Source organism: Elgaria multicarinata, chromosome 22, assembly GCF_023053635.1.
Source record: "Elgaria multicarinata webbii isolate HBS135686 ecotype San Diego chromosome 22, rElgMul1.1.pri, whole genome shotgun sequence".
Classification (NCBI taxonomy): Eukaryota; Metazoa; Chordata; class Lepidosauria; order Squamata; family Anguidae; genus Elgaria; species Elgaria multicarinata.
In genome coordinates this window covers 13,230,369-13,253,375 of record NC_086192.1, presented here as the reverse complement: position 1 = coordinate 13,253,375, position 23,007 = coordinate 13,230,369, and the positions used below count along the sequence as shown (strand labels likewise).

Below are 23,007 nucleotides of genomic sequence, written 5' to 3'. Positions count from 1 at the left end.
ATAGTTACTTTTTTTTTTTAAAGGAACAAAACCAGAAATAAAGCCAGGTAACAGCCACTATTTAAATAAATAAATAAATAAATAAATAAATAAATAAAGGCTTTTAACAACTGTTGTACTAAATAGGCCAGGGACCAGTTATCCAAGCATCATCAGGAACAGGGCTTCACAGAATATTTGACAGTATTTGAATCAGGACAAAGAACAGGAGATCAACTGACGAGGGATACCAGCCCAAATTCCTACATGTGTGTTTGTGCCCCGTGGAATTCCCTGCTGTATCAAAAACTACTTCTGAGGTTTCCCGTTGTTTCAGAAGCAGCTTCTTCGGTAGCATGAAGGGGCAGAAACACGTCCATAGAGAACAATATTGGCCAGCCACACAAACGCTGTCGATAAACGTAAATTAAAATAAATTATTGGCGGCCTCGAACTGGCTATACGGCTCTTTTGCACCGTCCTGGCCTGATTGCAAAGAGGCTGCCCTTTTATTTATTTATTTATTTTTATTTATTGCATTTTTATACCGGCCAATAGCTGAAGCTCCCTAAAAACTAAAACCATTCAAAGTATACAACGAACAGTATAAAAACGTGATATGAAAAACACATTAAAAAACTGATTAAAAACATATCATGCATGATTAAAACATCTTTAAAACATCCCAAAAACATTCTAAAATTTCACTGGACAGGCCTGGCGGAATTATTTATTTATTTATTGCATTTCTCTCTCCCCCCCCCCCCACTTTTCGTTCTATCCTTTCTCCCCGTTCGTTACTCGCATGAGTCTGTGATGCAATCTCATTCCTTCATTTAATTGGACAGCTCCCCCAGACCAACGGCAGGTAGTTTTTATTTGCAAAACCCGGTAGTAAAAGTTTTAGTAGTGCATTTTTACAAGCCCTTGTGGCTTCGTATTAACAGCCGTTCAAAGCAATAAAGCGAACGAAATGGGGGCGTGTGGGGGGGGAAGGGAATGTTGCATGTGTGTTTTTTCTTCGTAACCAAAACGTTACCCTGTCCAACAAATAAAACAGAAATGTTGGCTCCCCCGGTACATTTCAGATGTATTCACTGCGGTTCTCCCACATGTAAAGATTGCTGTCGCCTTTTCCCCTTGAAGGCGCAACAGACCTTTTACGCCTAGGGAGTGCCGTGGGCAAGAACCAGCAAGGCATTGACACGGCGGGTTTCACCTCCTTTTGGCTGCTCTGAGTGAGCTTTGCATACCCAGGGTGGCAGGAGGTTCTTGCCAGAGGAAAGGGCGCACTGACTCACACCACACACAGTGAACGACCCCAAGATGCGATGACGGCTTTAAAGTGGGATAGCAAACACAACGCACATCCCCGTCCTACCAGGCCAAAAAGACCACATGTCCCAGCATCTTCTGGCCCCCAGGGGCCAATCCCAACCCCGGTTCATGGTCTTCTGGAACCCATCAGGCAGGGTACGAAGGCAATAGCCTTCTCCGGCTATCACCTCCACAGGCTTTATTTATTCATTTATTTATTTATTTACAATTTGTATATGCTGCTCCATATCTAACATATATGCCAGAGTGGTGAACCTAGGAATAAAAGATTAAAAACAGCAAATTAAAATGGTTCAGAACGGAATACCAATAAAAAAAACGGTGGCTGGTCAGCTGAGGGAGGCTGCCTGGAAAAGAGTTGTATTCAGGAGGCGCCGGAAACAGCGCACTGTTGCCGCCTGCCTGGCCTCCAGGGGCGGGGAGCTCCAAAGAGAAGGGGCCACCACACTGAAGGCTCTTCTCCTGGTGGACGCCAATCAGGCACCAGGTCCATGTGGAGCCACAAGGAGCATGCTCTCGAACGATCTCATGGACGAGACAGGTTGGTAAAGGAGAAGGCGCTCTCTCAGGTATCCTGGTCCCAAGTGGTTTAGGGCTTTGTACACTAGTACCAAAACCTTAAACCTGGCATGGGGGGGCAATAGGCAGCCAGTGCAGATTCCTCAGCAGAGGAGTCACATGCTGAAAAGGGGCGGCTCCTGCCCAACAGCTGAGCTCCTGCATGCTTCACTAGTTCCACGTAGAGCACCTTGCAGTTCTCCAAAGTATGCAGCCGCCCTTGAAATGAAGGTTCCGTCATGCCAAGTAGCCGTTGATGGACTTCTGTGGTCCTCCGAGTATTCGAATTACTGCCTTTTGAAGCCTTCTAAGCCAGCGGCCAACGCCACCCCTTGTGGCACACCTATTGCGGAGAACGCGTGCCAACCCGGGGTTATTTGCCGTGACATCTAAACGGAGCCACCATGTTCCAAGCCAGCCTACCTCTAAATACCAGGAGCCGGTAGACGCGAATTGTAACAGCGTCTGGGCGGAGAATTGGAATGCTGGACGTGATCCAGCTGGGTAGGTCCTTTTAAGTTCTTCTGGAAGGGCGTGTTGGCAGAAGATGACAAGAACGCTTGTGCTGCGTTCAGTCCTGAAAACGAAACCAGGCCCAGGAAAGGTTCGGGATAGTAGATTTTCAGTCGGCTTGGCAGTTCCGCACATTTTGAAAAGTTGTTATCGTGCCGCAGTAAATGAGGCTTTTCAAAAACCATTTGGTTTAATTTGTTGCTCACCTTCGAGACTTGAGGTAGGAGCTGCAAGCCCAACAGATATTTATTTATTTATTTGCATTTATATACCGCCCCATAGCCGGTCCGCTCGGTCCGGTGAGGAGAGCCATCCATCTCGGGAGCGGAGCATGGCCGGAAGGGGGCCACCTCTCGCCCGTAGCGCACCACATGTTCGTGGGGCACCTGGTGCTAAATCATTCGTAGACGAAACTGCTCTCTGGGTGGTGTACAAAAGTTTAAAACAGTGAACATTAAAAACAAATATACAAAGTTTAAAACATAAAAAGCATAAAAACAACAGTATCCTTATGAAAACAGCTCTTCTGGGGTCTGTTAAAACAAACAAACTCAGCTCATGTTGTTAAATGCCTGGGAGAAGAGAAAGGTCTTAACCTGGCACCGAAAAGATAACAGTGTTGGTGCCAGGCGAGACTCGTCCGGGAGTTCATTCCATAATTGGGGGCCACCACTGAAAAGGCCCTCTCCCTTGCTGCCATCCTCCGAGTTTTCCTCAGAGTAGGCACTCGGAGGAGGACCTTGGATGTTGAGCGCAGTGAGCGGGTAAGTTCATGTCGGGAGAGGCGTTCCGTCAGGTATGGTAGTCCAAATCCGTGTAGGGCTTTATAGGTTAAAACCAGTACCTTGAATTGGGCTCGGAAATGTATAGGCAGCCAATGCAAGCGGGCCAGAGTGGGTCTTATATGCTCGAACCTTCTGGTTCCGGTTATCAATCTGGCCGTTGCATTTTGCACAATTCATTCCTTGTTTTCCCCATTCCCTGTTCCCAGCAAGTTTAAGAGAGTTAAGGTGTGTTTACTTTGTATTTTATTGGTGGACCAGGTTCGTTTGGTTTTTAAGTGCCCCCTGCTGCTGTTGATCTCCTAGCGCGATGCCGTAGTTCCAGGAACTTCGTTGGAACAGACACACGCACCTCTGGAGAGATGTCAGATTTCACGTGTGTCCTCTTTCTCTTAATACGTCACTGAGAATCGGTGTGTCTGAGCTCCTAAAAAGAGGAGCTAGGATTGGTTTTGTAACAAACTCTTGCAGGCGGCAAATAGGGCTATTAGAGACTTTGCGAAATAACTGATTTCAGGCTGCCAAGTGCCAACTCCTGATGCAGCGTTTCAGCGTTTGAAATGAAAAGAAAGAATCCTTTTGAAGATCCTCCTGAATTCTGTTCGAGCCTGCCCGAGGACAGAACATTACAGCAATTTAATTCATTACTTTAAAAACTTTGGGGTTGGTTTTTTTTCTCTCTCTTTTCTTTCTTGTTTTAAATTTATGGCTCAGACAGTTATAACCTCAATGGGCGTTCAGCTTTCTAAATGGAGAGGTTGCCTTTGAAGCTCTTGATACATCGTCATCGCTGTATGAGGTGCACAGGGTTAGTTTACCGGAGAGAAGGCATTCCAGGATAAGGAAAGAAGTGTAGGGTGGCGATCCGTCTGAGGGCTGTTGGGAGAGTTGGCTGGCAATATGAAAAGAGCCCCGTGGCTCTGATGGGGGATCCGGGCAGGTGGTGAATACACACACACACACACACACACTGCTCATGAATCACCACTGCATCCATACACACACGCACACTCCAAACAGCTGCTACAACCACTGATTCCACAACCCATAGTGCGATATGGCTACAAGAAAGGCCAATGCTATTTTGGGCTGCATTCATAGAAGTATAGCTTCCAAATTGTGTGAGGTCCTGGTTCCTCTCTATTCAGCCCTGGTTAGGCCTCATCTAGAGTATTGTGTCCAGTTCTGGGCTCCACAATTCAAGTAGATCCACGGGTCTACCATCTTTAAGGTTTGGCCTGCCCAGCAGTGCCCAAAGCTTTTGTGGCAGGTTGGCCACTGTGTGGTAGAGGCCTCTCCAATTCCTCCGATTATAAACACTACATTTAAAGCCCTAGACGGCTTGGGGCCAGGCTATGTGAAGGAACGCCTCCTCACGTATGTACCTGCCCGGACCCTAAGGTCATCCTCAGGGGTCCTTCTCCGCGAGCCCCTGCCAAAGGAAGTGAGGCAGGTGGCTACCAGGAGCAGGGCCTTCTCTGCTGTGGCACCCCGGCTGTGGAACGAGCTCCCTAAGGAGGTTCGCTTGGCACCTACATTATATGCTTTTAGACACCTTTTTATTCTCCCAGCATTTTAACAGTCTATAAATAAATTTTAACTTGGTGTTTTAAATTTGTAATTTTGCATTGCTGCTGTTTTTATCCGGTTGAGCTTTTATATTGTATTTTATAGTATGGTTTTATACTGTTGCTTTATACTTTGAATGTTTTTAATTTTTGTGAACCGCCCAGAGAGCTCCGGCTATTGGGCAGTATAGAAATGTAATAAATAAATAAATAAATAATAGCTGCTGCTACTCATAGCTACTCAGAATTTAAGGTACAGTGATAGATGTATTTTTTATTTATTTATTTATTTATTTATTTATTGCATTTCTATTCCGCCCAATAGCCGAAGCTCTCTGGGCGGTTTACAAAAATTTATTCTCCAGGTTTCATTGTATGGCCTAGAAGTTCTCACAAGTACCACGAACATCCTATCGTTATTCTTTTCAGTGTGAAATCCGGCTATCCGTTCTTAACCTTCTTTTGTAACGTGGCCAGGTATTAGACGTGTCACGCCGCGCAGCAATCCCGGAAACCGAACCACGGTGCGCAAAGCGGCCTGCGGCTGACTGGTGTTTTGCTTTGCTCATAGGCTAATCGAACCATGCTTCTGTCTTCTCCCAGGTCGGATGAAATTGAGATGATTATGACGGACCTTGAAAGAGCAAATCAGGTAGGATTTTAAAGTTGAACCCTCCTTCAGATCATAAGGCATCCTTGAAGCGTGGTTTTGTGCGATGGGTTGAAGGGACGCCTTTCCCTGTTGTGCACAGCACTTTCCCCCCCTTTCATCTCCGCAGAAAAGCTCAGTGTCCTTGTTTTGGGGCTGGGGTCAGATATTAACACTTCTGATTGCTGAACCGTAGCGGAGTCACTGGGAGCAGGCTGCCAGATTACGCTCTCCTTCCCTCGCGCTTCCTTCTGGAGCCAGAATTGCTACTTTTGCTACCAATCCTGATTATCACAGACGCCTGGTTTGCCTAAGTCGCCGTTAATAACCCTTCCGCCTTAAGTCAGCTGTATTTATTTATTTATTTATTTATTGCACTTATATACCGCTCCCATAGCCGGGGCTCTCTGGGCGGTTTACAGAAATTAAACTGCAAACTGTTGTGTAAAGTTTTATAACGCGTACAAGAACACGAAAATAACAAATATAACCTTCTATTATTAAAAATATATATATATATTTAAAGGGGTATTCATCTGATGTCATTATTAGCACTGTGTCATGTTAAATAATTGTGACTATGATTTTGTATATTATATATGGAAATAATAATTATTGCAAAGTGACTACTAATTAAGAGTATTTTTCTTGCACAGTTTTGTTGGACAAATGGTAGTTGGCCACTAATAACCATGCAGCTGATATGCATCAGTTATATATTGTAAATAAATAAGGTTATTTGTTACTATTCATCACTGTGCATTTAAAAAAGCAAAGCACCCCCGTGTCCCCTTGCGGACGGGAAGAGCCCTAGACATGACACGTGCAGGCCACTCTCAGAGTAACGCTGCACATGCTTCCCTTGGGGAGGGGTTTTTTTCTCTGACCTGCCCTCCTTTGTCTCGGCCCAACCTACCTCACAGGGGTGTTGTGAGGATAAAGGAAAGCAATACGGAAGCGACAGAGCGCTCCGTAGAGCAGGGATGGGGAGCCAGTGGCCGTCCGGATGTTGGACTACAATTCCCATCGTCCCTGATCCATGGCCATGTTGGCCGGGGTTGATGGGAGTCCAGCGATGCGTGGAAGGCCACGAGTGTCCCCACGCCTGCGTCAGAGGAAGAGCAGGATAAAAACACAATGATGGAAACGTCACGTTTTCGTCGATCCAACGCATCTGTAAACCTCAGCGCTTCGGCTATTGGGCGGTATAGAAATGCAATAAATAAATAAATAAATAAATGAATGAAATCTGATTTGCCCAGGCCCTTCGGATGTCTGTCCAAGAGAGAAACATAGTTATGGAGGAAAGAGAGAGAGAAAACACACACCACACATTGTGCTTGTTTCAAGCAAAACAGGCCAGGGATCTCTTTCATTTGGCGGTTACTCGTGAGAATTATTCCCACGAGGGATCTTGCATCCCAGCCTGCTTTGGCTGAGAGTACAGAAGGCAATTGAATCAAAGGATTCTATTTCCACTTGCATTCATCCAGCCTGGGAAATTCAGTGGGCCGCAGCATTTGTGTCAGCAGGGGATTCCTCGCTCCTAGCGTTAAATTACTGTCATAATCGCTCAATTATTTCTTCCTTGTACTGTTTAAAATAAAAATCCATCACATTCTGAGGTTCTCTCTCTCTCTCTCTCTCTGCCCACCCCCCCCATCATTTATTAGGTTGAGTGTTTAGGAAAATCAATTATACTCAGTCGGGCATGAATTGATGAATGTTCGTGCAATAATTGCCAGTTGTTAAATCAAATGTACACTCTCTCCTTCCCCTTCCCCCTCCCCCTCCCCCCCCCACCCCAAATTTCACCCTTTTCGTTTCCTCGCAGAGGGCAGAGGTAGCTCAAAGAGAAGCCGAGTCCTTGAAGGAGCAACTCTCGTCGGCTAACAAATCTCTCCAGCTGGCCACCCAGATCCAGAAAGCACCGGATGTGGTAAGAGGCGGCACGGGTGGCGACGAGCAAGGCCAGCTTCTGAGACGCCTGCAGCCCACGCCTTGCACTTTTTGTCCCGGGCAGCTTCACCGAGGCTTTCAGCTGCAGACAGAATAGAATTCCTGGGGAATCGTCTTTTTCTTCCACTGCCTTCAAGCACGGCTGCCTGTTTTAGATGGCTTGGAGCAGGACGTGGGCCGGGGGGGGGGGGAGGAGGGCTGAGGAGAAAGCAGGCATCAAGAAACCTCCGTCTTTCCTAAGTGAAAGATACACATTGCCCACCTGGAACGGGCTCCCTTCGTGCTTTGCCTTGCCAGCGGATTGCGGGGCGCAGGGGGCGCGGGGCAGAACCCAGGAGTGTGTGACCGTCTGGAGCCGTTTGAACGCCAGGTCTCGAACGCTTGCTCCTGCGTGCCAGGAGGTTGGGTCCCTTGCCGAGCCAGCTTCTCACCTGGCGCTGTAAAGATTTGCGCAAAATCCGGCCTTTGGCGCAGAATTAAAGAAAGAAAACGCTGACGTTCCTTGCCGTCCCGGTTGTGGAGCTTTCGGGGGTGGCTTTGGCCTCTCGGCGTCTCTATCGGGCAACCGGCAGCTCCTGCCAGTTCCCCCAAAGCACCCAGCCTCATATGTGGGTCAGGGGCTGGGTTCACACAGCACGCTAACCCGCCCTGTGCGGGTTGTTGTTGAACCCTGGGTTATCGTGTTGCCTGAAAGCCGTGTGTTTTCTGTCAAGTTGCTCGTTGACCCTGCAGCGTGGCTCATGAACCACCCTGAACCACCCAGCAACAAGCCATGGGTTCTCAAGGTCAGCATGGTTCACCTGCATGGTTAACAAGCCATCCCTCTGGAAATGCGCTGCGTTCAGACAACAGGATAAGCCATGGTGGGTTATTGCGTTAGGTGAACCCAGTCGGCGTCTAAGGTCAGTGGCCTTCCCTCTCACCGCACTTGGGTCTTACAACCCGTCCTGCCTGTAGACTTTTCCTTGTTTCCTTCCTGTCCCCAACTCCATGGACCTCAGCTGCCCTGACAGTCCATTGGGGTCATTCAGACCACATGCTGTTGAACCGTGGGGTTAGCGTGTCATCTGAACACCCCACCAGGTGCCTTGTAAACCATGCATTGCGGCTTCTTCGTCTCGAAGAAGCCACCTTGAGAACCCACGGTTTGTTGTTGGGTTGTTCAGGATGGGTAACAAGCCACAGTGCAGAAACTATCCTGGGTTCAGACAACACACTAACTCACGGTTCAGCAAACAACCTGTTGTGTTTCTCGGGAAACCCCTGCTTTCGATGGGAGACAAACGACAAGGCTTCCTAAGTAATCCACAAAGCTTTTATTAAACAATAAACATCTCTTCCCACCTGAAGAGAGCCTCATCTCTTGGAGCTTTCTCCTAGGCAAAACTATGCAAACTAAGCGAGACAATTGTCCGACCAAGGAGAACAGGAAGCCTTCTCCCAAAACCCGTTAACTTCAGAGAGGCTGTTTCTGGCACAGTGCGAGCGTGACCTAGACGGGCGAAGCCCGCCTGCATTGGATGCTCTCAAGCCCCCAGGTTTGAAAGCTTGCGAGCATCGGGGATAGGATTGGCCCCCTAACCTATTAAGCTAAGGCATGGTTTGGCCACACTTTTCAATCGGCGTGTGCCGTACATTTCAGAAGCGGCCATAACCGGGAGCGGGATTTGCCTGCCAATGCTCCAGAGTTGCCCGGTCCCTGGCCGACGGCTGGTGGGCCACTGTGTGAGCAGAGGGCTGGACTAGATGGAGCCTTGGTCTGATCCAGCAGGGCGCTTCTGATGTTCTTATGTCCTGATGACTATGTGCTACCTCCAGTATCAGAGGCAATAAGCCTGTGTGCACCAGTTGCTGGGGAACATGGGTGGGAGGGTGCTGTTGCACCCGTGTCCTGCTTGTTGGTCCCTGGCCGATGGCTGGTGGGCCACTGTGTGAGCAGAGGGCTGGACTACATGGAGCCTTGGTCTGATCCAGCAGGGCTCTTCTGATGTTCTTATGTCCTGATGACTATGTGCTACCTCCAGTATCAGAGGCAATAAGCCTGTGTGCACCAGTTGCTGGGGAACATGGGTGGGAGGGTGCTGTTGCACCATCCCTGGCCGATGTCTGCTGGGCCACTGTGTGAGCAGAGGGCTGGACTAGATGGTCTGAGCCAGCCTCAGGGCTCTTCTGATGTTCTGATGTTCTGAACCTCTCGCCTCCACCCTATTTGTTTTTTAATGTCCCACAAGGGGATTTTCGGCCTGCCCTTTCGCTAACGCGTCCGTCTCCCCTCTCCCTCCCTCCCCTGCCCCTTTTCCTGTTAGGAGCAGGCCATCGAGGTGCTGACCCGATCCAGCTTGGAAGTCGAACTGGCCGCCAAAGAGCGTGAAATCGCCCAGTTGGTGGAAGATGTCCAGAGACTGCAAGGCAGCCTCACCAAGCTCCGGGAAAACTCCACCAGCCAGATCTCCCAGTTGGAGCAGCAGCTGACCGCCAAGAACAGCTCGCTCAAGGTAAGGCTGCGCACGGAACCTCGGCCCGGTCCCCTCCGCCTTGCGTTGGGGCCGCTTGGATATAGGGCTTTAAAGGTGATAACCAACACTTTGTACTTTGCCCGGAAACTAATCGGCAGCCAGTGAAGAGATTTTAAAACTGGTGTAATGCTGTGCCACGGAGCTATAAGTCCTCTTGCCAAAGAAAGCTGCCATCTTTGAATCGCACCGTTGACCTGATTCTCCCAATATTGTCTACTCTGCCTGCCAATAGCATTAGACTGGCCAGAGAGAGAGAGAGATTGATATTTTACCACCAACATCCATTTGCTTGTTTGCTGTTTGTATGAAAGGCCTGGTTTTATAGTGGGAATTGAGGCTGGTGCATGTATTCTGGGGAAAGAGCTTACATGGGAGTGGGCATGGACTTCCTGTTTACACGGGAGTGGGCTTCCTGTTTACCTAGGAGAGGGAACACTTTCTTGATGGCTCTTTTCTCCTTGTTCTTTGTACCCATGGCTTAAGATAATGAACCCAGATTGGCTTCTTGATAAGATGGCTTTCCCTAAACCACCGCATTGGAGTCTCTCTTTGCCCCCCCCTCCACCTCCGACTCCTGTTAATGCATCATTTGCAAGCTCCCAGAGGGTGTATTTTTAGACCTTGCGTGACATTAGAAACATGCCTTTTATTTTGTCTGAAAACGAAGCGAGTCGATAGTCAGCGCCAGATATTAGTTCCTCCAGATTGTCTCACAGCTTGAACCTTTTGTTCCGCTTTGCATTTTGCCGGGTTCCTCCAGACAATTACTATGCTAATCTCTTTCCGCAACTGTTGCCGTCTGCGGAGGTCTCCGCCGGAGCGGGGAAGCGGCCCGGAATTGGTCGCCGGCCTTTCGGGAGCGGGCACCTCTCTCTCTCTGTGCATCAGTGTGTAGGCTTCTCCTCTTTCGGCTCTGGCGGACATCTAGTTTGTTCACATGGGAAAAGCTTTGGTATTGGGACCAGAACTGCATGGCAGTTGGGAGTGGGTGGAAGAAAAGGAGAGAGAGGAGGTGGACTGGGAGACATTTGCCCCCCTCTCCACTGGGGTCATCTGTCGTGTTTCTCCGAAAACTTCCGCTTTCAATGGGAGGCAAATGACGAGGCTTGCTAAGTAATCCGCAAAGCTTTCATTAAACAGCAAACGTCTCTTCTACCTGTAGAGACTCTAACCTCTTGGAAACCTTCCCCTATGCAAACTAAGCGAGACAATTGTCCGTTCAAGAAGAATAGGAAGCCACTTCTCAAATGCCCGTAACTTTAGAGCGCCTGGTGCGGAGGCAGGTTCTGGCGTGATCAAACCGACTTTCTCACACCTTCCTTCCGCTCCGTGCATTTGAGCTTCCAGTGGACCCTAGCATCAGCTAGCTTGTCGGGGCGCTCTCCTCCGGAAGAAAGCTCACTTCCCACCGAGTATGTAGGATTTGGCCTTGAGGAGACAAGCTCTGGTGAGGGCTGATTCCCAGCTGGTGAATCGCCTGTGAGAGCTTCCTCCCCCACTGGTCCAGGCTGGCTGGTGTCTGGAGCTGCGTCTTCTAGCTCTGAATCTGATTAATTACTTGAAACTTCTTCTCCCAAAATAGCGGCAGTAGGGTTAGACATGACATCATCCCAGGTAGCTGATTGGAGGTAGATTCAGGATAGATCAAAGGAAGGACTTCTTCAGACAGCCCATAGTTAAACTACGGAACTCACTACCACAAGACGTCGTGATGGCCACCATTTTGGTTAGAGAAATTCCTGGAGGAGAAGGCTAGCAATGGCTACTAGCCCAGATAGCTCTAGGCTCCCTCCAGTATCAGAGGCCGTACGCCTACATACACCAGTTGCTGTTGCACTCATGTCCTGCTTGTGGGTCCCTGGTCAACAGCTGATTGGCCATGATAAAATAGCAGTTAAAACTATAAAAGCAAACAATAAAACCATCAAGGACAACAGTGGCAAAAGCAGTAAAACGGTGCTCATCGTGAGAAGGCCACGGCAAAATACAACTTTTCAAGGAAGAACAGCCAAAAAATACAACTAAAGAGGATACCGGTTTACATAAAATTGTTCACCTGCTCATTTATATTGTAGATCCAAATTTAGAAATGCTTATTATGATTTGAACAGAAATTCAATACATTTCACCCTAGCGGGGACACTGTGAAAAAGACACCTGTGCACCTGCTTGCTCAGTCTGCTCTCCAGGTCTTAAACTGTTGATGAGTAACTTCCAGGTCCGTGTTCTCCTTGCTCAAGGATCTTCAAAGCAAGCTTGGATTGCACAGCCTTTCAGAAAGAGGACTGTCCCCTACAAAGTAGGGCCTTGTGGCCGCCCTGGTTAAGGAACACATTTTTAAAAAAAATTATTTTGAATCAGCCTTTAAGGACAGAACCCACTTCAACCTGCTGTACAAGATTAAAAACAGCGTAAAACGAAGCAAATTGAATTAAAAACCAGTAAATGAATATTCGATAAAAATTGTGTGAAAACAGATCTCGTCAATAAAAACCTGCAGCTCACAGACTATGGAAAGCCCAGCGAAAACAGGTGGGTCTTCAGAGCCTTTGACAGTCAAAGAAGGAGGCTCAAGGAGATCGATTCCAGAGGTGCGAAGCCACCACTGAAAAGGCCCTGTCTCTTGTCCTCTCCAGCCTAGCCCTGATGGAGATCAATTCCAGAGGTGTGAAGCCACCACTGGAAAGGCCCTGTCTCTTGTCCTCTCCAGCCTAGCCCTGATGGAGATCAATTCCAGAGGTGTGAAGCCACCACTGGAAAGGCCCTGTTTCTTGCCCTCACCAGCCTAGCCCTGATGGAGATCAATTCCAGAGGTGTGAAACCACCACTGGAAAGGCCCTGTTTCTTGCCCTCACCAGCCTAGTTGTCCGTGGCAGCAGGCAGGCGAAAAACCGCCTCTGCTGATGACCTCAGAGTGCGGGCAGGCTGGCAAAGCCTCATGGGAGTCACATGGCAGAGGTGACAACGACACATCACGCCGTAGATGGCGCCAAGGTTGCCGTTCCCTTTCGCAGGAGGTCTGTGATAGGCATATTTGAGATTTGTTGGCTGAAGATTGAGCCGATAAGCACCCTTTACCCATGTTTCTTTCCATATTCTTTCTACCCTTGTCCACAGGCAGCACAAATCCAGATGTAAACCGACGCATCTCTCTACTGGTTGCCTTGATCAGTGAACGTTGCTTCTGAGCCCATGGGTGGGTGGGTGGGTGGGTGGGTGAGGGCCAGATTGCGAATGTTAATCTGATCCCAAGTAACGGTTCGTATTTTCTTTTGCTTTGAAGCAACTGGAAGAAAAGCTGAAGGTGCAAGCGGATTATGATGAAGTGAAGAAAGAATTAAAGTAAGTGTGTGTACAGTTGAGATCACCAGTAGATTCCCCACCTAAAAATGCGATGACTTTGATCTAAGGAACCAACTGCAAGTGAACGAGATATATGGATACACTGTGGGCTGTGGGGACGCGTGTGGATTACCCACCCGCCCACAAAGAAATCTGGGAATTGTCGATGCCCTGAATTTTGGCCAAGATCTTTAACCTCTTCATGCAATAATTATTTGCATAAGAACATAAACTTTGAGTTGAAGCCAGCTGACACCCACCTTCCTCCTGCTAACAACGGTCACTGCTGAGGCCATCAGAGCGGGAAAGGAAGGGGCAGTCAGGCATCCCTATATGATATATAGGGGGAGAGGGAAAGAAAGCAGATGCTGAGCTTTGCAACTAAGAATCTAGTGCCTGAATTTGCTTTTGCTTTTTTTTTTTTCCTCCTCCCTCCCAATCCCCTTTCCTTTTGTGCCATGGTTGTTGAGATTGTAAGCCTGTGGGCAGGGACTGTCTTAAAAATATTTTCGTAAGCTGCCTTGAGAGCCTTTTTCCCCCTTTTTTTTTTAACTAAAGGGCAGGATAAAAGTGCTTAAATAAAAAAACAAATAGAAATTATATTTCATGTAACCTGTATACCAGGGCTGGGGAACTTGTAGCTATGCCACCGTAGACCAGGGGATGCAGAAAGAATTTCGTAAAGTAGGCAGCTTGGTCAAACTGCAAATGCTAGGCTCAGTTCAGACAACACGTTTCTCTACGCAGTGTGAAAACTCCACTCAGCGGTTGAGTTTTTAGGGGGTTCTCCCCCCACAAAACATGTTCTAGCCCCACCGTTGTGTGACTGTGGGCTACCGTGGAGTTGAGTAAAAGTCAACGTGGTATTTGAGTGACAGTTCCCCCGTCCTCTCTCCTCCCCCGGTCCTCCCGGTGGTATCCCATCAGCCATTGCTGCAAAAAAAAAAACAATCCCAGCGGCTCTCCTAGAGCGGCACTCACTCCTTTCGCTGCTCTTGCCAGGGAACTCTATCGCCAGGGGGAAAAGTCCACTCAACGCCATGGGAAACACCACGGAGCCCTCCACACCACGCAACACAATGATTGTGCAGGAACTCTCCTCTGCACAGCATGGATATTCAGCGTGGAGTGTTTTCCAAAAAAACTCCACTGTGGGGTGGAGTTTTTCCTCCAGACAACACATTTCTCAACGGTGGTGTAAAAACTCCACCGTGGAGTTCTAAAACCACTGTTGAGAAACGTGTTGTCTGAACTGAGCCTTAGACTCACCCCACAGCCAGCTTGAGAGGTCAAGGCCAGGACACGGCCGCATCGTTTGCTCATGTGGAGCTGTTTAAGGAGGGCACAGAGAGTGAAATCGCAAGCTGAATAGGAGCCAACACTGCAATATAGCTGCAAGAAAGGCAAATGCTATTTTGGGCTGCATTAATAGAAGTATAGCTTCCAAATCGCATGAGGTCCTGGTTCCTCTCTATTCCCTAGTTAGGCCTCATCTAGAGTATTGCGTCCAGTTCTGGGCTCCACACTTCAAGAAGGATGCAGACAAGCTGGAGCATGTTCAGAGGAGGGCAACCAGGATAATTAGGGGTCTGGAAACAAAGCCCTATGAAGAGAGACTGAAAGAACTGGGCATGTTTAGCCTGGAGAAGAGAAGATTGAGGGGAGACATGAGAGCACTCTTCAAATACTTAAAAGGTTGTCACACAGAGGAGGGCCAGGATCTCTTCTCGATCCTCCCAGAGTGCAGGACACGGAATAACGGGCTCAAGTGACAGGAAGCTAGATTCCGGATGGACATCAGGAAAAACTTCCTGACTGTTAGAGCAGTACGACAATGGAATCAGTTGCCTGGGGAGGTTGTGGGCTCTCCCACACTAGAGGCCTTCAAGAGGCAGCTGGACAACCATCTGTCAGGGATGCTTTAGGGTGGATTCCTGCATTGAGCAGGGGGTTGGACTCCATGGCCTTAGAGGTCCCTTCCAACTCTACTATTCTATGATTCTATGAAATGTAAAAATGATGCCATTCATGTATTTAAGATTTCCAGGCCCTTCATAGGTCTTAAGCAATATCTGTCAATTCCCTGGTCTTGTCACTGTGCAGCAGCTGATTATTAAAATGTAACGCAGTGCCTCCTCTCTCTTTTAAGCCCTGCGGTGTGTTGGGTCACACAACTAATTTGGGCATATTTTCCCTGATATGTGAGCTGGTACATTTTGCATGTATTTATGTTTCATGGGCATTATTGTGACTGCAGTGGCCATTCCCTGTTTTTTACGGCTTTGTTAGAACTATTCCCCCCCCCCTTTCCCTCCAAGCATTGCACGTATAAATTTATATTGTTTCTGACAGTTTAAAATGTTATATCCTTATTAACCTTTAAATTTATGCTCCAAACGGGTCTGGTGGGACTGCATTACGCTCTGATTTAGAGGACATTTGAGAGAATGTTCTTCTCTGATAACTAGTGTGAATCGTTATTCTATATTTATTATCAGATCATATTACTCAGAAGGAAAGTTGTTAAAGTTATCACTTAGGGTGTTCCTGGAGAGCCGAAAATTACAATGTTAATGCTCATTAGCGGAGCTGTTATGAAAGGACAGAGCAGAAAATGACTCTTCCTTCTTCTACTTTTGCAGCATCTTGAAGTCTATGGAGTTTGCACCCTCTGACGGCTCCAGCACGCAGGTAATGAACTCACTTTTTATTTTCGGGGTGGGGGGGTGCGTTGAGCTGTGGTGCTTTTGGCGTGGGTAAGATTGACCTCGGAGATCCAGGTCCGTATCCTCGCTCAGCCAGGGAGCTAGCTCACGGCATATTTTCTTGAGCGAGACTGCCAGTGGGTAAGACGATAACGCAAATTTTCTCTGCCTCCTGGTTATGATCAGGAAAAGCAAACAAAATGAAAGAATAAGGCAGAAAGAACCAGTCTTTTATCGTTCAAGTTAAGATTTCTTTCTTTTTCATCTTTAAAATTTCACAGGGGATTCACGGCTGCTGTTCTAGGGTGTTTATTTGTGTGTGTGTGTGGGGGGGTATTTTTCTATATTTACCAGTCTGTTGATTCGGTTTTCATTTCTTTATTGAATTAAAGGCTTGATAAAATAAATTTCTCAAGGCAGTTTGCAATTTGATTTGATTTGATTGATTACATTGATATACCGCCCCATAGCCAAAGCTCTCTGGGCGGTTTACAAAAGTTAAAAACAGCGAACATTAAAAAGTATACAAAATTTAAAACTGTCAAAAACATAAACAGTATTAAAAAACAACGGTATCCATTTAAAAACAACAGGTATGGGGTCTGTTAAAAAACAAACAAACTTAGTGTTGTTAAATGCTGTTAAAATGCCTGGGAGAAGAGAAAAGTCTTGACCTGGCGCCAAAAAGATAACAATGTTGGCACCAGGCGAGCCTCATCGGGGAGATCATTCCATAATTGGGGGGCCACCACTGAAAAGGCCCTCTCCCTTGTTGCCATCCTCCGAACGTCCCTCGGAGTAGGCACTCGAAGGAGGACCTTGGATGTTGAGCGCAGTGTACGGGTAGGTTCATCTTTTGATGTTCCTGCTTACCTGCAGGATTTTTTTTTGTTCTGTTGGTTCTTTTCATTGTTTTGGGATTACCCCCCCACACACACACACACTTCCTATTAAGCTCCATTTTTGATATGATTGGAGAGTGGGATAGAAATAAAACTATGAACTCCCAGTTCAAGACTTCTCCCAACTACATGCTCCCTATGTGGCCGCCCTTTAAGAGGTGACAGCTAGGAACCAGTGAGAGGCGTGATAATGAACAATATAAAAAACGTGCAATCATTCAGAAAGGAGAAATGAACAGAGAATATTCCATTAAATAAGGAGAGTTGGTACCATGAAACAGAGATGGGAAATCTGGAACGCCAGCATCTGTGTATAGGAAACAAAATCTACTTTGGCTGCCATCCCCCCCCACACACAAGCCCACCATGGGTTATTATTATTATTATTTATTTATTTATTTATATAGCACCATTAATGTACATGGTGCTGTACAGAGTAAAACAATAAATAGCAAGACCCTATGGTGGGTTGAGACACATACCAGCAGTCATTTTGAATATTCAAGAGACGGCAGGTGGGTGCCATGGCTTATTGTGACATCCGAACCCAGCGAGGGTGAGTTGTTGACAGGGTAGTGGATGGCTTGTTAGCCATGCTAACAACCCACACCTGCCCACGGCTTGAATGTGGCCAACGCACATGTTGTGGTGATCCTACAAACCCAGCCTATTTCTCTCTCCACCTGTGTGTGAGTCTGGAGTTGACAATTTAGTGAGTAATAATTAAGAAAGCCAAGTCTATTGCAGTGTAAGTACCGGGGTGTTATCCCAGCCTTTCCACTGCTTCTGTTGGTGAGGGTTGCTGTCCAAAAGTCACCCCCAGAAAGCTTAATCACTGTACGGGGATTTGAATGGCTCCAAATCAACACTTTCCCTATTATACCATATGGACTGAGTCTACGCAACATGATAACCCACACTCCAGGTTGAGTACGGATTGAGTGTGAGTGGTTGAAACGTGTGTTGTTGTTGTATTGTCTGAACCCAGCCACGATAACAAACCATGGTCTGTTAACCACGAGCAGCCCATGAAAAGAACTGTGGTTCCTTGTTGGGTTGTGAGCTGTGGGTTGTTCATGGTTAACAATGAACCTGGTTCATTGTTAATTCATGGTTAACAATGACATTGTTAACAATAACATCGTTAATTCATGGTTAACAATGAACCCGGCCCTGGTTAGGCCTCATCTAGAGCATTGCGTCCAGTTCTGGGCTCCACAATTCAAGAAGGACGCAGACAAGCTGGAGCATGTTCAGAGGAGGGCAACCAGGATGATCAGGGGTCTGGAAACAAAGCCCTATGAGGAGAGACTGAAAGAACTGGGCATGTTTAGCCCGGAGAAGAGGAGATTGAGGGGAGACATGAGAGCACTCTTCAAATACTTAAAAGGTTGTCACACAGAGGAGGGCCAGGATCTCTTCTCGATCCTCCCAGAGTGCAGGACACGGAATAATGGACTCAAGTTACAGGAAGCCAGATTCCAGCTGGACATCAGGAAAAACTTCCTGACTGTTAGAGCAGTGCGACAATGGAATCAGTTACCTAGGGAGGTTGTGGGCTCTCTCACACTAGAGGCCTTCAAGAGGCAGCTGGACAACCCTCTGTCAGGGATGCTTTAGGGTGGATTCCTGCATTGAGCAGGGGGTTGGACTCGATGGCCTTGTAGGCCCCTTCCAACTCTACTATTCTATGATTCTATGATGCTATGAACAACCCAGGGTTTGTTATTGCTGCGGGGTCCAATCAACACAACAACCCATGGTTCAGCAATAACCCACGGTTCAGTGGCAACCCACACTCCGCCTCGAGTGTGAGTTGTTGCGTTGTGTGAACCCGGCGTTGACCCCTCATGTGCGTTACTTAATGAAATTGTAGCAGGCGTCCGAAATTCCAAACTGTCTTCAACACACATTTGAACAAAATTAAACAAAGGAACCTTGCTGGAGGGGGTGTGGGGAAGCGCCCGCAACTTCTGGTCTTGTCGCATATTAATCTCATCGGATCAAAGGTTACAAATTGGATTCTGGCACCTTCGGTGCAAACCCGACGCCGCGTGGCTGGGTAGCGAGCGTTGCAAGATTTCCAGCGGGTTTCGGATGATTGAGAGTTCTGTGTAAGGAAAGGCGAAGGGGTGGGCTTTGGCGACTGATTTAATTTGCCCGTTCTTTCCGTAGCTCCGAAACCCGGCGTTTCCAGGAAGATACGCCGCGATAGCGCCGGGTCTAAAGGCAAACAGGTGTAAGAGGGGTGGGGGGAATGATTAATGGAGTACTTAAAAACACATCTTTGGAGTCGATAGGGAGTCTTGCACCAGAAGACAAAACCCTACGCTGTCGCAGACCGGAGAGTCGCAACGGTTGTGCCAAAACACGCACGGCAGATCCCAGCCTTCGGTTGAGTGGCATCTGCCCCCTCCTCCGTCCCACCCTCCCTGCCCGGGAGGGGGGGGAGTTTCTCCCGCTTTTTGGCTCTTTCGTGGCCCGCCCTGGACCCGTCTCCTGTTCTGTCTCCCCGTAGGATGCCGGATCCAAACCCCTGGAGGTCCTGCTGCTGGAAAAGAACCGCCTGCTGCAGTCGGAGAACGCCACGCTGCGGATCACAAACAGTGACCTGAGTGGTAAGTGGGTGAAAAAGAGCCCCTGCTCTTGCGTGGGCCACGTTTCCTGCGACGGGGAGAGGCGAAGGGACTCGAGGCCCCGATCTGCCTCCTGACAGAATGAGTAATGGCGAGCAAGGACCTTGAATCAGGTTTGGTTTCCCCCCCCATTCTCCCCCTTTACGCCATAGATAATAGAATAAGACTTGGAGACCTGGGAGACGTTCTAAAGGTTAGGAAGGAGACACGTTTCAGGACGTTGTGATGAGCCGCGGTGGAGTCTGAGACTGAAATGGAAGGCGATCTGACAGTGGCGCTAATGTCTCTCCCCCCCCCCTTTCCCCAAAACATAGATTGAAGTGGATTTCAAAAGTGAGCCTGTCTCAGGCACTTAAGCCATCGAGTCACCCTGACCTGCCTTATTTCCAACGCTTGTTGCATTCCGGTTTCGTTTGCTTTCCGGTGTCCGTACGTTTTTAAACGAGGCGACTTCGCTGACATTCAAGACGCAAATGGGTGGGGACGGTGGGAGGTCCGGGAGGGGGGCCGGGGGGCTGTGGGCGTTTTACGAAGTTTTCCGCTGCTGGTGGAAGTATGCGAAACAGCACCCAGGTGCTTCCTGCGTCCTGAATAGCGTCCGGGCTATTTCGTAGCATCCCTCGAGCGACGGCGTCTCCTAAGCGTTTATAAATGTTTGCTGCTTCGGGGTTCAACGGAGGCCTGGCGTGTGTGTGCACGCGTGTGCGAGTGAGCGTGTTTGTGTGCGGGGTCTTGAATGGGAAAGGTTCCAAAGCGACTTTTTTTCCTGTGTCGATGCCTTTTAAAAAAAAAAAACTAAAAAAACGAAGGAAAAACGAAGCACAATTGTATAAACTGCACTTCATGTCATTGTTCTGCTGTTACTGTTTGAGAGGGGCATTCTCCAGGCTGCAACATACAAGAAAGGTGCAAACATGAAATGCATGTTGTTTGTCTTGGGGGCCTTGTTTGGCTAATTAAAATTCAAAGAAACAAAACGAAAACAAAAACAAGCAAACAAAAACCCAAAACCGACCTTCCACATTGGCCCTTCTTTAAACGAACAAAACAAAAAAACCGCAAAACCTGCACTTTTTTTCCCTTTTGTGGGGGCAAACTCTGCATTTTGGTCTTGGTTTTTTTTTCTTTATGTCCCCACCCCGTTTTGATCCCCCATAATGCATTATGTTTGACCTTCCTTGTAGGGTCAGCCAGGAGAAAAGGGAAAGACCAGCCTGAGAGTCAGCGTCCTGCAACTTTGCCGGCCTCCCCTCCTCCTCCGTTGCCCCGCAATGCAGGGGATCAGGCCTCCAATACTAATGGTACACACCAGTTCTCACCAACGGGTTTAAGTCAAGACTTTTTCAGCTCGTCCGGCTTACCCCTGGCTTCTACGGGAAAATTTGCACTAAACTCTCTTCTTCAGCGCCAGCTTATGCAGTCCTTCTACTCCAAGGCCATGCAAGAAGCAGGAAGCACAAGCATGATTTTTTCAGCAGGTCCCTACAGCACAAACTCCATCTCTTCCCAAAGCCCCTTGCAACAAAGCCCCGACGTCAACGGCATGGCGCCCTCGCCCAGCCAGTCCGAAAGCGCCGGCAGCGCCTCCGAGGGCGAGGAGATCGACACGGCCGAAATCGCCCGCCAGGTCAAAGAGCAGTTGATCAAGCACAATATCGGGCAGCGGATCTTTGGACACTACGTCTTGGGGCTGTCGCAGGGCTCCGTGAGCGAGATCCTGGCGCGGCCCAAGCCGTGGAACAAGCTGACGGTGAGAGGCAAGGAGCCCTTCCATAAGATGAAGCAATTCCTCTCGGACGAGCAGAACATCTTGGCGTTGCGCAGCATCCAAGGCCGGCAAAGAGGTGAGTGAGGCCTCGGCCGCCATTTTTGCTTTCCGCGCCTGCTCCCGGCCGACCCGAGGGCTCCTTGCGTCCGGCCGGTTTCCACCTCCTGCAAACCACTCTTGGGCCGTACTGTGACTCAGGGTGAAGCGGCAGCATACGAGACGGACGGGGCGAGCCAACGGACCGTTCTCCTGTACCGGATCTGTGGGGACAGAGGGGAGGGGGCTCCCCTTCGTGCCCACGGGGCTGGCGCAGGGGAGCGCCCTGGTGGGGGGGGGGTTGCCCCGCCTTAAATTTATTTTATTTATTTATTTTATCATTGCATTTATATCCCGCCTTTTTTCCTGCAAGGAACCCAAGGTGGTGTTCCTAAACCTCCTCCTCCTCTCCACTTTATCCTCACAACAACAACCCTGTGAGGTGGGTTGGGCTGAGAGTCCGTGACTGGCCCAAAGTCACCCGGTGGGTTTCCATAGCTGAGTGGGGACTAGAAATGTTATTTATTTATTTATTTATTGCGCTTATATACCGCTCCCATAGCCAGGGCTCTCTGGGCGGTTTACAGAAATTCTAAAATTAAGATAAAAACGAGTATACAAAATTTAAAATTCTAAAACACAGAACACACACGCATAAAGCATGAAATGCTTTATTTAAGAAACTTACACAAGTTAAGAAAGATAGCATGACTGTTACGTTAGAAGTTAAACGTGGTTAACTCTCCCTTTTACTTCCTCCGGCACGTTAATCGAATATATAAAAACGCTAAGCTAAAGCGTTACTAAGTTCCTCTAGGCATGTGAAGAATTACATTTAATTAAAGGTAGAAGCTGGAGTAAAAGGGAAAACCAAAGATCTGGAAATAATCATCATAATAATAATTCTCAGTTCCATCTTCAGAAATAATTCAGCTCATTACATGGGCGGCCACGTGATTTGAATGGAATTCTTCCTATCTCTGCCTTGGGTTTGAACTTCCATGCAAATCATTCATTTGTTCATTGTTATTTATTACGGCCGCAGACCAGCAAAATCAACACCAAAACATGCAAAGGGTAGATAAAAAGTGATGTAAAAACCCGGATCTCCTGACTCCCAGTCCAATACTCTAGCCACGACACCACACTGTGGCAGTGGCATTGTTTTGCTGTCCGTCCGTCCGTCGTCCCCCCCCCCCCCGACATCTTGGGCCTGCCCTGATGCCTCGCGCAGCAACGAAGCAGGTTTTTTTTGTCTTAAACGGGGCTTGGCTGCGTGGGGAAAACGGGGCGTAAGCCGCCTTGTGAGGTCTCCTGCCCTGAACGGCGGCCAAAAACAGTTTTATACAAATAAATATAAATCCATCAGTGTTCCCTGCATGGCTTTTGCCCCACCATGGGCGTTGATCCATCTCAGTTCATTTGTGTTTCATCGCTTTTGCTATCGGGGGGCTTCGAGGGGGTGAAACCATTTGACCTGCCTCCAATGAACGCGAGTGGGGAGTGGGGCAGCCTACAGAATCGTGAGCTCTAAGCTGAGTCCATCGTCCGGGATCGTCTGATCCAACCTCTTCTGCAGGATCCAGATGACTTAACCTGGGTCCCCAGGCTTCAATTGAGGCACACAATTATCCATTCCCCCCCTCACACACACACACATCACAAGCCCAACAGGACAATCAGCAGGGTGGATTTGATTTAAATCAATTTGGTTTAAATCACGATTTAAATCACGATTTAAATCACTACTCAGAAA

General features: G+C 48.2%; 1 protein-coding gene across 2 annotated transcripts in view; it reads left to right on the top strand.

The window, feature by feature from the left end:
* The window catches only part of CUX1 (cut like homeobox 1), a 313,297-nt gene that overhangs the window by 196,521 nt on the left and 93,769 nt on the right, over positions 1 to 23,007 (top strand). Inside the window, exons 9-15 of one of the 2 annotated variants that reach the window (XM_063146718.1) lie at positions 5,342 to 5,390; positions 7,222 to 7,326; positions 9,653 to 9,841; positions 13,146 to 13,204; positions 15,847 to 15,895; positions 19,330 to 19,429; positions 20,632 to 21,291. In XM_063146718.1, the coding sequence (XP_063002788.1) occupies positions 5,342 to 5,390; positions 7,222 to 7,326; positions 9,653 to 9,841; positions 13,146 to 13,204; positions 15,847 to 15,895; positions 19,330 to 19,429; positions 20,632 to 21,291 (1,211 nt within the window). The remainder of the gene's footprint in view (positions 1 to 5,341; positions 5,391 to 7,221; positions 7,327 to 9,652; positions 9,842 to 13,145; positions 13,205 to 15,846; positions 15,896 to 19,329; positions 19,430 to 20,631; positions 21,292 to 23,007) is intronic. The other variant, XM_063146717.1, reaches the window with a different exon arrangement.